This window comes from Siphateles boraxobius, unplaced genomic scaffold (assembly GCF_051911475.1).
Source record: "Siphateles boraxobius isolate OS27281-9 unplaced genomic scaffold, OSU_SipBor_1 68, whole genome shotgun sequence".
Lineage (NCBI taxonomy): Eukaryota > Metazoa > Chordata > Actinopteri > Cypriniformes > Leuciscidae > Siphateles > Siphateles boraxobius.
In genome coordinates this window covers 3,453,516-3,470,614 of record NW_027509195.1, presented here as the reverse complement: position 1 = coordinate 3,470,614, position 17,099 = coordinate 3,453,516, and the positions used below count along the sequence as shown (strand labels likewise).

Sequence of the window (17,099 nt, the reverse complement as noted above, 5' to 3'; positions counted from 1 at the left end):
TTTGAAATTAGACCCCCCCCCCCCCCCTTTTTTTATCGTGAGCACTTGTATATGTCAGTGACCCCTAAATGTCAATCTGTGTTTATGTTCCTGTAGGGCTTTCCATTTAGAGCTTGCATGTACCAATGTTCAAGTTGGGCTGGAACACAAGTTCGTTTCATTGCAGGATATTGCGCACAATGTGAGGATCTGTTGAAGCTAGAGCTATTTTTGGAAGAGAAGAGAGTGCAGAGGTGAAGAATCATGGGAAAATTGGTCCGAGGGTGTGCGTTTCACCCAAAATACAGACTTCCCTCTTGCTTTCTGTCATTTCTATATCTGTTTATGTCCAGATTGTCTGTTCAATTCCTCTTCTGTTCTTTCACTTGGGATTGAAGGGGAGGGTTTTCTTTCTCAAAGGCTGCCCTTTCTGCTGGAGAGCTTTGGCATGCCTGTTCTGGATAGCCAAAATTAAGTGAACAGTCCCTCCTTGTCTCTGCTCCGTGTCCCGGGGGCCGTCCCTACCCTGACTACCCGCTCTTGGCACACTGTCGGCCGGGCAGTACGTTAGTCTGTTGACGGGTGGGTGGTGTAGTCACACCTCAGAGAGCGCTGGACCTGAGAGACGTGATTTTGCACACTTTGGTTAAAAGGGGTGGGGTTACTTAGTGCAGGTAATGGCACGCTGATTCTTTTTTTCTTGCTTGTCCTTGACTCTTGTGGACTTTAGCACTGGAAAGGTAAGCTTTATAATGTACGTTCTCTGCTCACCTCACTCGGACACACAGAAAGCTCACTTTATTAGGGCTAAATTACATGCACACTAAATTAATTAGAGGACAAGTAAATTTTAGTTCCATCAGGTGGCTTTAATGATTTCTTTCTAAGCTTTTAAAAAGTGTTTTTATGTGAGTACCGAATATATGAGTACCGAAGCACTAACATATTGTGTTTAGGGCTTTCAATTTAACTTATTTTAACTTTAGTACAATTAATTAGAGAAAATATACTGCAGGTCAGTGATAGACTATTCATCTATTTAATCAACTGCAACAATAATGGCTTTTTCTCATTTTAATTTTGAGGCTTTTTTAAATAAATTTTTAGCAAATATCGATATTTTTGATTGATTAATCGCCTAATAATGTAATCATTACTTTAAAAAAATTTCACAGCCCTATTTTATTTATATTTTCAGTAGTTTGTGGCATATTTGGGTCTCCAGTTCAACAGGCTATATATGCTTAATTAATATTTGACAATTTTTGAGGGATTAAACTTGAAAATTGTTTAAAAAAAAACTTCAAAAACCATATGAAACAAGCATGAATACACGTCAACTGAGCACGTGTTTTCAACTTTTTTTCTCGGACAGGTTTATATATTGACCCTTGTTTAAAGCTAAGGAAAATGAATGGAGTATGCATGGGAAAAACTAGAAGCTGAAATTAGAAAGGAAGGAAATCCAAGCATTAAGGAGCTGTAAAAGAGAAACAGAAAAGCAGCTAATCATTTTCATTTGGGTGAGCTTACTGAACTCCTGGAGTAGCCAAGCAAATCAGATGTCGCTCTCACTCTCACTCCCTCACTGTCTCTGTCAGGGATAATAACACAAGACAATGGTTTGATCAACCAGAAAAGTAGGCTTTCTTACTAACTGTGGAGGTTTAAATGGGACTCTTTAATACATAACACATACATAACGTTTGTCATGGGGCACGTTTATGGGGCATTTGCTAACGTCTGAAAGCAGCTGATCTTGAGTGTTTGCTCAAAGTGAATGAAAGACTTGCTCTTATATTAGGCAATATTATATATTTAGGTTTCTCAACCATCTTAGTCATACTGAAGATGTCAAAGTACAGTCAAAGGGACAAACGGTTATGACCCTATTAAAGTGACAGGCTGTGGTGACATATGTAGTGACCAGTAACAGATGATCCTCTGCTTCTCAAGTAGTTTTGCTTCAGAAACAGATTTTACATTGGACATCGAGTGATGTCTGAACGCTGTACCATTTTTGCCAATTATTTATTATAAAATCTTACTAAAAAGTCCTTAACATCAATCAGTTTTTTTAATATTATTATTATGAACTATATAGGTCCAATATGCTAAGCTTTAGATGTTTTAGCTGATTCCTATGCAGTTGTTTGGTCCTGAACGTGTTCTATGGTGTTATTATGTTCTGGGTGGTTGCTAGGGTGCTGCTATTTATTTGTTATGATGTTCTTGGGGTTCTGGGTAGTTGCTAGAGTATTGCTATCTTTGTTATGATGCTCTGGGTGGTTGACAGGGTTATTATGTGGGAAGTTCGGGGGTCTGGGGTGCGTTTCCCAAAAGCATTGTCAGCCAACTATGGTCACAAGTTCTGTCATAATCAGTGTAGTTCAACAAGTTGTGTTTCACGAAACCATAGATCTAATGAACATTCGCAAATAGCATTGCAAAGTTGTGTGGTTGGAACAACAGCTCTGGACCAGTGGTAAGAAGCATAGTTTCTTGTTTGCATGACATGTGGACTCAATAAATCCTTATTCTGAGCCAAATAAGCAAGCTAACATTCAGTACAATCTGTATCTTTTATTTACATAAATGTCATTTACATGTTTAAGTTTGTTAAGAGATTTAAAGCATATGTGCATACGTGCTCGTACGTATGTACGTAGGACCCTATGTTTTAATCTAGAAATAAAGCAAAATAATAACTGAGAATAATGAGAAATAGTCCACAGATGCCATGTCCGTAATTTACAGCAAAACATCTAGAATTTATTCGATCTCAAACAGATTCATTAGAAGAAGTTATTACTCCACCATCTGAGTGACATCATTAACCAACGTGGTTGAACGGCCAATTTGCGACAGTACGGTTTTGGGAAACAGTCTTGACTAGCTAGTTGATTTCTTCAACGATGCATCATACTATGTTAGGTAAGCAGCGAGTTACATCGTTGTATGGGAAACGCACCCCTTGGGTGGTTGCTAGGGTGTTGCTATCAGTTTGTTATGATTTTCTAGGTGATTTTTCTAGGGTCATTATGTGGAAAGTGGGGTGTTCTGATGTGTTGTTATGTGGTTATTGTGATGTTCTGGGTGGTTGCTAGGGTTATAATGTGGGTAGTAAAGTGTTCTGGTTGGTTTCTAGTTCATGCTTGAATTTTCTATGTGGTTTCTTGGCTAGAGATCACCTTGTTCATCTATTTTATTATGCAAAAGGGAAATTTCATTTGTAAATCATAAATACTACTTCTGATTGTTTGTACACATTAAACTTGGGTTTAAGAAACATATTCTAACTTTAAAAAGCACCTTCACCTTTAAGCGTGTTTTCTATAGGAGGGTATTCACAGGTAATAGTTGGAGATGCCATTGTACTTCAAGACAATGGCTGAAGAGTGAAGGACTCAAGTGGCTGTATGTGATGGTGCCAGCTCATTGAAGCAGTGACTATGACACCTAACGGGCACATGCTGCATTTCTCGCCAGCTGTCCAAACAGGGTAGAGAGAGAGAGAGCGAGAGAGCGAGAGAGAGAGAGAGTGGAAAAGAGTGCTTAACTCCTCTACCTCTCTGCCAAATGGAAAAGTGCACATCCAAACACAAAGCTGCATTATGCTCGTCTGCTGGGACGTCATGCACAGTTAAAACCAAACCAAACCGAGTGTACAAACATGGTGCATTATGTAATTGTGCTGTCTGTTAGTCTTGGTCCTATTCAGAAGTGTTAACATGCATATTGGCATTTGAGGAGGGCATGTGGACGTGAGGCATTTTATAGTCAGACGCTACACATAAGGATTGTTACGTAGAGTGATTCAGAGCGTGTTCATTAAGTTTCTCACCGCAAGATGCGTCACTTTCAGATAAAAGGTTTTGTCGGGTTTTTGTCTTTGTTCTTAGCATTGAAAGATGAGCTGCTGTACAAGGAAAGAGAGACTGAGGCCTGACATCCACAAGAGAGTACAGGTCAGTGAGGGGAATGGAACGGTAGCGATGACCGAGCAGAAAGCAAGACATTTTTTGGGAGAAATAGTGAACTAAATGACAAAATGACAGGATTTCAGAAAGTGACTGAGAGAGAAGCTTGAGTTTAGGGTAAAAAACAGCCTTTAAAAAAAAATAAAAAATGTTGTTTGTGTTTTCCAGGCGGGGAAGGGCGAGCCCCACGTCTTTAAAGAAAAGACCTTCAAAAAGAAGCGTCAGTGTGGGGTGTGCAGGCAGAGCGTGGAGAGCTTGGGCTCTTTCTGTCGAGGTGAGTGACATCTGAACATTATTGCGAGGGGTTTTAACACTTTTTGATGCCAAGGACACCCACATATGGGTCACCGTGATTTGGCAGAGTAAGACATGTTCCTGGATCAACATATATTGTTGCTCCTGGAATGACATTCCTATCCGAAAATTTTGTCCTAACCATATCCCTACTCCTAAACCTAACCCTACCCATAACTTATCCCTAAAATCAGAGGGAAATGATAGTTGAATAACACTGATGTATAAGCACTTAATAATGGTTGTAAACATAAACTGTAAACTTGTCCTCTGCTTGTCCCTCAAATCTGATGTTTGGATTGTTGTTCCAGGATCAACAAATATGCTGAACAAGGAACATATTGCACTTGGTGAAATCACTGTGGGATTTTTATTTATAAAAAGATGTATTTCTGTCTCACAATTAATGCAGAGCAGAAGTGTGATTATAAAGATAATATGTTATTTGATATTTGAGATTAAATAATTTATGAAATTAAATATTATCTGGAAAATTTTTATTCTTAATACTTATTATAAGAGAAATATTTTTACAGCACTTTTCACACTAAATCCTGTTACAGTCTTACAGTTAATTTTAAGTTACTTTAAATTTAATTTAAACTATTTTTGTCAAAATCTTTCCATGCCAGTGATCTAAAATTATAATTTTTTATTAAAACTTATTTTAATTATTTTTTATTAACTTTATATTTTTTTAAACTGTTTTAAAAAAATTACATGAAAACTGTAAATACAAAAATAAAAGCTATTTCAAAATATTAAGAAATAGTATAGTAGTATATAAGTAATACTAAAATAACACTCTTTTTTAATAATCAAAAGGAAGATTTTCGATACTATTCAGCTATTCATTCCTGATTCAAACTCCCATAAATCTAATAGTTCACTAGTCTAGGGGGTTCCCCAAGATTCACGGTAAACAACTGACGCCTAATGAAACTATATCAAACCTAGTCAGTATTCCTTCCTAACCTTCACATCTCTCTCTTTACTGCCCGCAGTCTGCAAAACAGCCACTCACAAGAAATGCGAAGCCAAGGTAAGAACATTTTTCCCATTTCTCACCATTTCAGTGTATCAATGTCTCTTTCACTCGCTCTTTAGATTAACATGAGCGTATAAACTGGGAGTTTATGTAGCTAAAGGCTCGCTCTCTGTGTTTCCCGCACTGAAGGCCTCCCTGTGTTGGGGCAGCAGTGTTGGCAGCCGCACCCCAGCACCACACAGTCATAGTGAAAGACTCATTGATAAGGCCAATGGATGCCAGCTCTGGCACACCCATATCAGAGGAGCACCCTGGGATCTAGATCCCCAAACCACGCTGTTAAGCTATTTGCTTTATTCACAGTTACTGACCTTGGATAGAGTAATTACTGTGATACCCAGTTTTATATAACTTTTTCGTCACTCCTTGGCACTGGCAAAAGTTTGGCCAATGTGCAGAGAAACAGTGAGTGGTTTAACATGGCACATGGTTATTCAATCAACCAAACCACTGAAACGCTCTTCATGATGTAGAGAGTTTGTCTACAGCTATATCTGTTGAGCTCAATAGGATCATTTTCAGGTGTAAGTTTCTTTAATTACTAGGTTAAATTATGTGCAATGGATGTACTTCAATGATTAAGTGGAATTTCTACAAATCATAGCATGATCCTTGTTTTACTCTCATTTGTGTTAAGTTTGTATCCTGTGTGGATTTGGTTGAGCTAAATACTAGTGATGACTGTCCGTCTTGATTCATGAATGCTCACTCCTCTTTAGACATCTGGGTGCTTGTTCAGTGACAAGTTCATGTACCAGTCTTGGCGAATCAGGGCCCTGAGTGTTGGCTGTGATAGTCATCATCTTCCTCCACCCTAGAGACCACGACTTGAAAGAAAACTTAATACCTCATTGGCCCTCTAGATCGTCGACCAGCCCTCCCTCTCTTAGCACCTCGCAAGACAGAACAAAGACAAATTTCAAGTACACTTAAGCCCTCTTATAGGATACCATGGCAGTGGTCCAAGTCATGGGTTCAGGGAGTGTCCGACTAACTCTTGCTCCATATTATGAAAACGTTAGGCAGCGTAGACCAAAAAAAACAAAAAAACACTGAGCAATCCTGTGCAAACCTCAAATCTCACTTTTCAAATGATTACATACTGTATTTGACCCTAAAAAGTACTTCATTTCAGAGTATAACCTGCAGATGTTTTATGCAGCACAGCAGAAATCAACGTAAGCCTTTCTCCTCTGCTCTTTAATATAGAAAATCCACTCAAACGCCATTCAGCTGTTTCATGTTCCGCTCTTAAGCTTTTGTCCCCTCCCTGGGCTCTGTCTCATTATTAGATGTGAATGGTTTTTTATTCACCTCCTCATAGCACTGGCCTTATGGGATTTTACACAGATTTGGAGCTGCACACTTAGATGGCTTCATCTGTGAGTTGAATGGGAATGTCCATATGTTAAACGCTCTTTTAGTAATACAGATATGTGGACCATAGAGAAAGGGAAAGTAGCCAAAGACTTTATAGAGGAAGCACTCTCAGACACAAATGGATAATAACTTCAGAAGACATTGGGGAGTTATTAAACTCCAATCGCTTGAGTTGTAGAAGTCCTTATAGAGTTCCTTATGAAGTGAAATGTGAAAAATGACAGTTTGAGATGTGTTGTCTGGCCATGTTTTACCTGTTAATGGCAGTTTCTCAATAAAGTAGTTTGTTGCTTGAGTATCATGTAGGAATTGGTCTGGGTGATCGTCCACCAACCAACTCGATTATTGATTTTTCTCATTTATGTTTCCTCAACTTCTGTCGTGACTCAAGCATCTTCTAACAGCACTTTAGTGGAAAATTTACATTCATGAGCATATCTATGATGCTTAAAGGACCTTTCACACCAAAGAGGATAACTATAAGTAGTTGAGATGACACTTCACTTTCTAAATAGCATATTTAATATAATAAATAGTCTATTTAAGTGACATTTTTGAAGTGGGGCCATTTTTTTAAATTCCCAGCCAATAAAAATATCCCAGCCTTCTCCAGAACAACAGCTGGCAGCAGATGATGTTGATCAGGACTGACACTTTGCTCTTTTGATTTAAGACAAATTCTATTTATATTTGTCATTGTTGTGATGAATTCACTTGAGTCATACAGTAGAGATGAGCTGGCAGTGTCTGGTCTGTAACCAGTAAACATAGTTTAACCAGCACTAGTGTAGCCTACAGCGACGGTGACCAAAAGTCTCAGACCTCAGTGGTCTGTTAATGTTTTTTCTTTTACCCACTTACATGGAAAACCCCGGTTCTGTTTTCCCGAAATGCATTTCCTGAAAACAGATGAAAGTGAATTATTGTCAGTACTGCTCTCTTTGTTTGTGTGACTGTCTGGTGTGATACACCCTCGTCTACAACCTTTAAACCACAGGAAATAACCTCCAGCCCACTAACAAGCTATTGACTCATATTCAACTTGCTTTTAGCATTGAAGATCAAGTGTATTGTTGTTACGAAGTCAAATTGACTCTGCATGACGGATCCCAGCTGAATTTGCTTAATTGACTGAATGTTGACATTGTCATGTTCAGATCACGCCTGTGGAGGATGTTATAGAGTTTCAGGCTGTAAAGTTGAGATTATCTGTTGAGTAAATCTGTTGAAGTCTACACGTCAAAAAGACTCTCAGGGCTCTGTTCCAAAACCTAGCGTGCTACCTACCGCTGTGAAAAAGAAGTACACTTTAGCATGCTTTTAAAAAGAGTACTTATTATGGAAATAATATACTATATAAGAATAAACTACTTAAGCTTATTCTTTTATAGTATATTATTTCCATAATAATTTATAGTATATCAGTTCCATGATAAGAACCGCATATAATGTGTTCTGAAATGGAAAAGTGCTTTTTTGACCCACTTAAAGTGATAGTTCACCCAAAAATGAAAATTCTGTCATCATTTACTCACCCGAGCTCATCATTTACTTATCAAACAGTTGATGGGCCCCATTGACTTTCATAGTAGGAAGAAAAAAACGATGGAAGTCATTGGGTACATCAACTGTTTTGTTATAAACATTCTTCAAAATATTTGTGTTTAGCAGAAGAAAGAAACTCATACAGGGTCGAAACAACCTGAGAGTGTGTAAATGCTGACAGAATTAAAATTTTGGGTGAACTGTTAAGTAGGACTTAAGTACATCTTTATATGTAACTTTATAATTACTTCTATTGTCTTTGAGCTGCATTTAAAGTGTGCTGCATAATGCACTGAAAAGCATTTATGGTAATCTAAAATGTACATTAATGTAATTTCTTTTGAAATGTGTTGTCATAGGCATATTTGTAATGAGAGTTACAATTAGGTACATTTACAATATATTAAACTTTAAATGTATTATTAACACAGTACAGTTAAAATAATCAAATACTTTACAACACTTAAAAACTAAGTGCACTTAAAGCATGACAACTTATACAGCAATGATTTCAAATGTACTTTAAAGTAAACTTAAATGGCTTTTTATTTAATTAACATATTATCTGCAAGTACAGTTTGTCAAAAAAACACCTTTAAAGATTTGCATATTCAATACAATTAAGCACACAAGGGGTCAAGGGGCAGCATTTTATGGTAAGCATCTTTATATCTTGCTTTAGCCAAATTTTAATTCTTCACCATCACATGTATCCATCCAAGAAGGCAAATCCCATAATGCATTTCAAAAGACTTATCCAAATAATCCAATGGCGTATAAGATGCAAGAAATAAATTATTAAAGCGCAATAAATAAAAGATTACAAATGCAGTAATTCAATTAAATTGTTATAAATTAGGTTATTAAATAAATATTTAAATTAGAGTATTTCACCCAGTATTTGTGTGTGCAATGGATTTGTATGCCTATAGTGTCACCCCTTGAACTTAGCTACATGCTAACAACAAACTCTTTTATGACAATTGCGAGACATTTGCTTGGCAAGTGAAGTTGCTATGAATGTTAAGCGTTCCAAATCCCTCACTTTTGAGTGTGCTGTTTTAGCACATCAAATCAAAACTCCTCGCATCCTGTGAACGCTAAGGTCTTATCTTTGTGCCAGAGTGGAAAATTCTGCCCAGGGAGAAAAAGAGTTGTGGAAGCAGGGGAAAAAAATATTTAGGGGGGCCAGAGAGGGGAAAAAAGAGAAATAGACGGTAGAGTAGCCCGTCAGATGGAGGAAAAATCATTTCTGCCACTTTCAAGGAAAGAGGATCCTGTTTCCCATTGTGTTGGTCATGGTAATGTAGAAGTGGGATATGAACTGATATAAATGAGGGAAGTGAATGGGTGGGCTCTTCCAGTAAATCTCGCACTTCATCACCCCTCTTTATAAGCTCATCAATGCCATGTGTTTCCCAAGCTTCCCCCCGGCCAGTGTGTGTGTATATATGATTCTAACTGTGTGTGTCTCAGCTTTGTCCAAAGCAGTGCTAGTTTTGTTTTGCATCATTTAGAGATTGGCACTCTGACTCAGAGGTCTGGATTACATCCGACTCCTAATGTTGGGTAATGAGGAGAGGTATATGCCAAAAAACTACACTAACAGAACTAACAGTGTATAAAACCATGATAGTATCAACTGCTGATACAGTCTAGGATGTGATGTCATGCCATTTAAGCTGTAGACATCTCAAAACATGGGGCTTTTTCTGTCCTCCAATTGCGAGACTTGTGCGTTTGACTTATAACAGTAATTTTAAAGAACTTGAACGTGATTCCAATAGCAAAATGAAGGCTGGCCTGAAGCTACAGCTGATATGTTGGCAGATGCCATATGAAAAGATCAAGCTGATGATTCATTCAGCAAACATCAAGCTGACATTGTGCACAGTGTGAGTTAAACACAATTTTAAGCCGGTGCCATTTCAGTCTGTGTTATTTTTTGCCACAATATTGCATTGATGCTTCAGGCCTTCGCTAAAGTGTTTATGCTTTTCTAAAAGTTCCTAATTTTGTTTTTGTACATTCTACATGTCCACGTCTTTGTTTTTATAGCATCCATGAAGGACTCTATAAACAATCATAAAAACTAGCCATGCTTGCAGAGGTGGGATTTTTCCATTGCTCGTATCTGCTGATTGTATGGTTAATTGTTTAGTTTTGTTTGTATTTGGAAGGAATTTATTTACTTCGGTTTATTCATATCTTACCTTTTTGATAGGCTGCCTGAGGATTTGTGATTCCTGTTTAGTTTGGCAATAAGACAATAGAAGGGGTGAGCTAATATTGAAACTCCTATTAGAGAGACTAAAGGAGAAAGATAGTTCATTAGAAGATGATTTCAGCTCAGACTGGTTTATGTATACATCGTGTCTGCTGGAGTTTGGAGAGTAGGTCTGTCTCCATGTAGGGAATCAATCCAAATAAAAAGATGTAATCATATTGTGTGTGAAAGCAGACCTCTGTGTATTCCCAGCCTATCCCGTGGGATCTGCTTAAAGCTGACTGTGTGTTAACACGCTCACAGCTGCTCGAGGCTTGAGAACATGTTAACACACACAGAATCACAGTGAAGTAAGTAGAGATGCATTAGACGATGGTGTCAGAGGATATGTACACATATATCTTAATAGCTAATTTTCTGGTTTGGTTAAAATATACTTGTATATTATGACCTTTTTAGCTATATAAGTTATTTAGATGCTTCTTTATGATAATCTACAGAGCAGTTTTGTCTGCATGTCTGATGCTCAAAGATAAATATTCATTAAAAAATAAAAAAAAATAATAATAATAATAATAATTATTATTATTATTATTATTATTATTATTATTATCTTTTAATAATAATAAAAATAATATATAAATGATGGTTATTGTAACAAATTAATAATAAATATTTTTTTACCACGTTTATTCCAGTAATAATAATAGTAGTCGTGTTATTGTTATAAATGAATAATACAAATTATTAATTTATTTTCTATACGTTTATTTTCGATAATAACAACATTATTATTGTATGACCCTGTTATTGTTATAAATTATATATGTATTATCTAAATAATATTAACAATAATAATATTTCCCAAGTATTTTATTTTCTATTATTATTATTATTATTATTATATAGATTATTTTATTGTTATACAATTATTATTTTAATTATTATTTATTTTCCAGATATATTATTTTAAATAACAACAGCAATAATTATTATTGTTGTTATAAATTATTATTATTTATTATTTTATTTTTTATTTTATTTTTGTCCAGACATTATGATTCTCATTAGATTCTCATTACTGTAAACTGTTTTTTTACATTAATATACAATTCAGCATAAACTGAAGATTGTACAATATTCATAATCAAACTCATAACGAAGCATATAATTTAAACTAATATATCATTCTTATTTTCACATTATAGTTTATTTTAAAAAAAAAATTTCATTACAGTAATGGGAATGGTTATTTATTTTCATGAAAAGGACACAATGAAACCTTGATGGTCCTAAAACAGGCTTTTCTTTAAGCAAAATATAATTGATACATTTTTCTTGAAATATGACCATGACACATTCTTGGTATGTTTCCTGAGACGTACACTCACTATTGAAGGCTGTTTCTGTTCGTCATCAGTGAAGAACGTGTGTAGTGTTAGTATCCGCTTCTCCTGAGACCTCTGCATTCAGCTCGGACTAATCACAATAATTACACTGTTTACACCCGAGCCCACCGTCCACCCTCCCACGCATCCCTCCATCTCTCCCCCTCCTTTCTCCATTTCCTCTGCTCTCATATTCGTCTCTCCACCCTTCTTGTATACCTGCACTGCTTACAGTATGACTCCTTGTTACATATCCTTGTCTGCACCTTTCTCTGTCCACGTTTTTATCTCTACATGCATCTCCAGACCCCGACACACACGTGTACACACAGCAACAAGGGACATTTCCTCTCTGCCTCCGAGGAACTCTTTAAAAAGCCTCACACCTCTACGGAACAGGAAACGAGTGTGGAGCGGATGGAGCAGCTGCTACTGGGATCACCGTATCAAATCAGTCCAGGAACTTCCTAGATGCTGAGCCTAAGCAAAGCACTCAAAACCTCGGATAAAAAAGACAAAATCCTGTTAATTTCATTGGGTAAAACTGCTACACATACACTACTTGTCAAAATATTTTTGAAAGAAGTATTTTTTTGTAAATCAAAATTTAAGTAACCGTTTTCCATTTGAATATATTTACAAATGTAATTTATTCCTGTGATGCACAGCTGAATTTTCAGCATCATTACTCCGGTCTTTAGTGTCACATGATCCTTCAGAAATCATTCTGATATGATGATTTGATGCTCAATAAACATTTCTGATTATCATCAATGTTGAAAACAACAGTTGATACTGTTGAACGGTAGTGGACTTACAGTACATAAACAACAGAATGTGTTGAAAATGTATAAAATCAAAATTTCTATAATATTTGGTCTATAATATTTTGGTCTTTAATCTATCATCGATTTAAATGCTATAAGTGCATTTAGGAATTACAACTTTATAATTTATTTTATGGAGAAAAAGAAGAATTATTAGTGTTTTATTAGTTGTCACAGTTAGTTGCAGAAAGGTAGAGTAGTTGAGGCAGGATACATATGCAGACGTCACTTTATTAAACAATAAACCAAATCAAAAAACAGCCAGGAACAAGGGGGAATACTGGGGCGCAGGAGAATATCAACCAACTAAAAATAAACGAGAACGGACCAATGACTCAAACTAAAGGTTATACATACACAGAGGAACTAAAGGACTAAACACGGAAAAGGTGAATGAAATCAATCAAACAATGAGTTCCTATGACAACAAATGATAAACTTCTAGAAACTATGGAAACAAAAAGGAAACACTGGAAAACTACAAACTAGAAGTGGCTGTGTCTGAAATCGCCCCCTTGGGGCACTATTTGAGGGGACACCCATTTGGTGTCCGAAACCATAGTGGACGGTATCGAGTGCACCCATTCAATCCCACAATGCACTGCAATAACGAATGTACAACTGGTGTACACACAATGGCTAGAGAATACCCATAATGCACTGTTAGAGTCGCACGCCGAATGAATTCCCGCGTCTTGCTAGAAGATGGAGACCACAACACAATCATCCATCCATCCGTTTTCCGAACCGCTGGTCCAATGTCAAGTCAACTATATAGAAAATAGTAAATGAGGGTACAGGGGACGATTTGAAACACAGCTCATGAAAACGAAAACTAAATTAATCTGAATGTTGCATTAGTAAGATTAACTTTAAGTAAGAGTTAGATGATGGCAAAGATAATCTCAATAATAAAAAAAAAATAGTGTAAATGATCAGCACAATAAAATTTCCAATATCGACCAATACTGATACTAATATTAACCGATGTGATACCGATTTATTTACAAAACACGTCCCTGTCATATAAAAAAGCCTCCTTGTGGTACAACACTTGGCACGTGGACTCGCCTGTGGACAGCCCCTCACCCTTAATGTCCCATTACACGTGGGAACATGTTCCTCTGGGCTCTCTGCAGAACACAGGGGCACAGAACAGGGGCCTGCTGTTACTGCACAGGTGGAGGGAGGGGAAGAAAGAATAATGTATAAATAGAGGAATAGAGGGATGAAAGGCTGCTGCAGGAGTCGTGCGTAAGATTTGCTCTTGCAGATTGAATTCTGAGTTTGTTCTGGCTCCAGGCCGGCCGGCCGGTCGGAGGGAGGGGGAGCGGATTGGCAATTCGTTAAATGAGGGAAAAATGAAAAGCGGAAAGTGTGTATTGGATAAGGAGAAAGAAAGTCAGAGCGAGTGATGGAGGGAGAGAAAGAAGGTTACATACAGGAAGAAACAAGAGTGCTGGCGAGGAGGGGAGGAAAAAAAAAGATTAGCGAGAGGAAAGAGAGAAGTATTTTGGATTCAAAAGGAACGATCAGGCTTGTGCGGCAAACAAAAAATTACCATGGTGACCACCAAAATAGCATAGTTACTGCACTTATTAGGGGTTATATTTCATACTTGGGGATCTGAACAAACCCCTAATCCTGCGTATTAAACTTTGGCGTGTAGCTCGTCCAGCACTATTTGTGCTGAGGACATGAGTGATGCCTAAAATCTCATTTTGAAGAGATGTGATATTACTTCTCTCAGCAGATAGACTTACATTTTTTGTTGTTGGACAATGAAACAGCTGAGAAAATCCCAAAAGGTACACATATATCTATACTTGAGCTTTTTTGATGAGGTCTGTAAGTAATCATCAAGAAAATCCTAGCCATCACCTACATTAGTAACATGATAAAAAAACATTTAGAACACCTAAGTAGTGACTGCATAGCAACGCCCTGGCAACCACCCATTGGCAGTTTTGTGTGCTGCACATTTTACGGAGAACAGCTTCCAGATCCTTCCAATCCGTTTTTTGTGGATCACAAATTGTCTTATTATTTGTAATTGCGTTTTCTATTAAAGTTTTTAATTATAAGTTGTATGTTGTTGCTACTAGCTTTTGTAAGACTGTTCGCTGCCTCTTAGGAAAATGAACCACAGTTTTGTGATCGATTACTGTTTGTATTAACATAGTTTTCCGACAAGTTTCACGATTAAATGGTGGATTACATCGTATATAAAATGTATGAGAAAATTAAAAAAGAAACATACCACTCTGAAACGTCCTGTGAAATCCATGCTTGCAAAGTCTGTGCATAAAATCCGTTCTGGAAGATCCTCTTGTTTGTTAACATTCTTAAGTCTGAATCGAGCTTGAATTGGTTTAAAATTGACGCCATCCTTAATATTTACACCTGAGCCAATGAAACCCACAGTTATGTTAAGGGACGAGACATTTCCCAAACACGCGCTGCCAATCACAACACATTGGGCCAGCTGACCAATCACAGCACATTTCGTATTTCGGAAAAGACACATTTTAGACAGACTGGGGAGTGAGGAGCTGTAGTAATATAAAATATGTTAAAAATAATGTGTTTATGTACAATCAAGCATAAAAGAATATTTTAGTACACCCCAAAAACAAAATCAAGACTTCGTAAAAGGGCATAATAGGACCCCTTAAAAAAATGCACTTTTTTTGTAGACCCTACACCTTTAAAAGGTAGTGTATTTAGTTGAATTACATTTTTGTAAAGGAAGACCAAAATACAGTTACAGAGGAAGATAAAGGGTGAACGAGTAGTGTATGAAAACATGAACAGGATGGATGAGGAAATGTTTATGGAATGACTGACACGCAGAGAAAAAAAATGAATAGATGGATGGAAGCAGGGGGAAAGTTACCAGAGGAAGTGGGAAAATGTTCCCAGGGAATTAAAAGGAAAATGAAAAAGCTATAGGGGCTTTGAAGAAGAAACATCTGCTCATAGCGACAGACTTTAAGAGAGTGTGAGGGTCAGTAATTGCAGATGTCTTAAACACAGTCGCAGTGATATCTTTTACACCTGGTAAAAATAGTTACACTGTGTTTCACCTAACACTTGTCTTCCCTCACAGCATTACAGGCAGGTTGTGCAGCCCTCTGTGTGTGGGGAGAGACGCAGAGAGATTTCTTGTCTTTGTATACTGTGGGGAAGATGTCTTTTTCCACCGGAGTGAAATATTATCCTTGAATTCTGTCCGCACTGCGTTTTGAGACATAATCGTTCACTTTCTTCAAATGTGACGGCAGCTTTTTTAGCCAAGAAAAGAGGAAACTTGATATTATAATGGGATCCCACCTAGCAACACACAAAAACACTGATGAACAAACACTGGCTATTGGGATAATAGTGTACTGCACTGTATTATCTTATTTTGCATTTTTTAAATTAAAGACTTTTGGCAGTCGGATCAAATAATGAGTCAAGAAAGAAATGTTAAAAATCTCTGCTGATATTACTGCTGATAAATTCATTCATCAAACTCGAAATAAAACAGTAAAACAGTTTAAAGTGTTACCAAATGTATCATGGTTTTCATAAAAATTATTAAGCAGCACAACTGTTTTCAACACTGATATTAGAATGATTTCTGAAGGATCATGTGACTCTGAAGACCAGAGTAATGAGGCTGAAAATTCAGCTTTTTAATGTTCTTCTAAATTATAATAATATGTCACAATGTTCCTGTTTTACTGTATTTTTGATCAAATAAATGCAGTCTTATTGAGCATAAGAGACTTATTTCAAAAATGTTTGAAAAATTGTACAGACCCTAAACTTTTGAACAGTCGTGTACTTATCATATGACCTCATCATGTTGCTTGTGTAGTTCAGTGATGTCTGGTTATCATCCTGAAATAAAAAATAATTTGTAATCAAATTTTGTGTAAAATTATATTTTGGCAGTCTGATTGAGTAATACTGTAAGCTAAGAAGCAGAAAATCTGATATATTCATCAAACTGGAAGTAGATGGTTAAGTTACAGTACTTTCGTTGATAGTATCTACTCGTACACTGATTGTGTGTTATTGTATGCTGCATATTTTGGCAAAAATAGTTGGTAATCGAGGTTTTCAATTCATAATGAAAAACGACAAGCTGTAAATATGAGTAGTGTAGTAGAGAGCATCACACTACTAATTACTCGCTCTGTACATCTAATCAAGAGAGTGTTTGATTGGATAAAATTAAGGACACGCCCACAAGTCCAGGATGAGTCATCAGGATTTTTGGTCCAATTTTGGTCAATTTTAAATCGGCTATCTTTTGGGCTATGCTAGCATATGTATGACTCCAGTCCAAACAGACATGCTAAAAGCCACAAAACTTCCATTTTTAATTTCATCTGGTTTTAAGGAAACACAGACGCATATCCAGCATGTTTTTTCGGAGAC

General features: G+C 36.7%; 1 protein-coding gene across 10 annotated transcripts in view; it reads left to right on the top strand.

Moving 5' to 3' along the window:
* Positions 1–17,099, top strand: part of tns2a (tensin 2a) — a 49,286-nt gene that overhangs the window by 13,545 nt on the left and 18,642 nt on the right. For 4 of the 10 annotated variants that reach the window (XM_077214041.1, XM_077214039.1, XM_077214040.1 and 1 more), the window contains exons 2-4: positions 3,882–3,947; positions 4,128–4,233; positions 5,258–5,295. In XM_077214041.1, coding sequence (XP_077070156.1) covers positions 3,891–3,947; positions 4,128–4,233; positions 5,258–5,295 — 201 coding nt within the window. In that variant the 5' untranslated portion in view covers positions 3,882–3,890. Of the gene's footprint in view, positions 1–521; positions 720–3,881; positions 3,948–4,127; positions 4,234–5,257; positions 5,296–17,099 lie in introns of those variants that run through there. The other 6 variants (XM_077214036.1, XM_077214035.1, XM_077214042.1 and 3 more) reach the window with 2 other exon arrangements.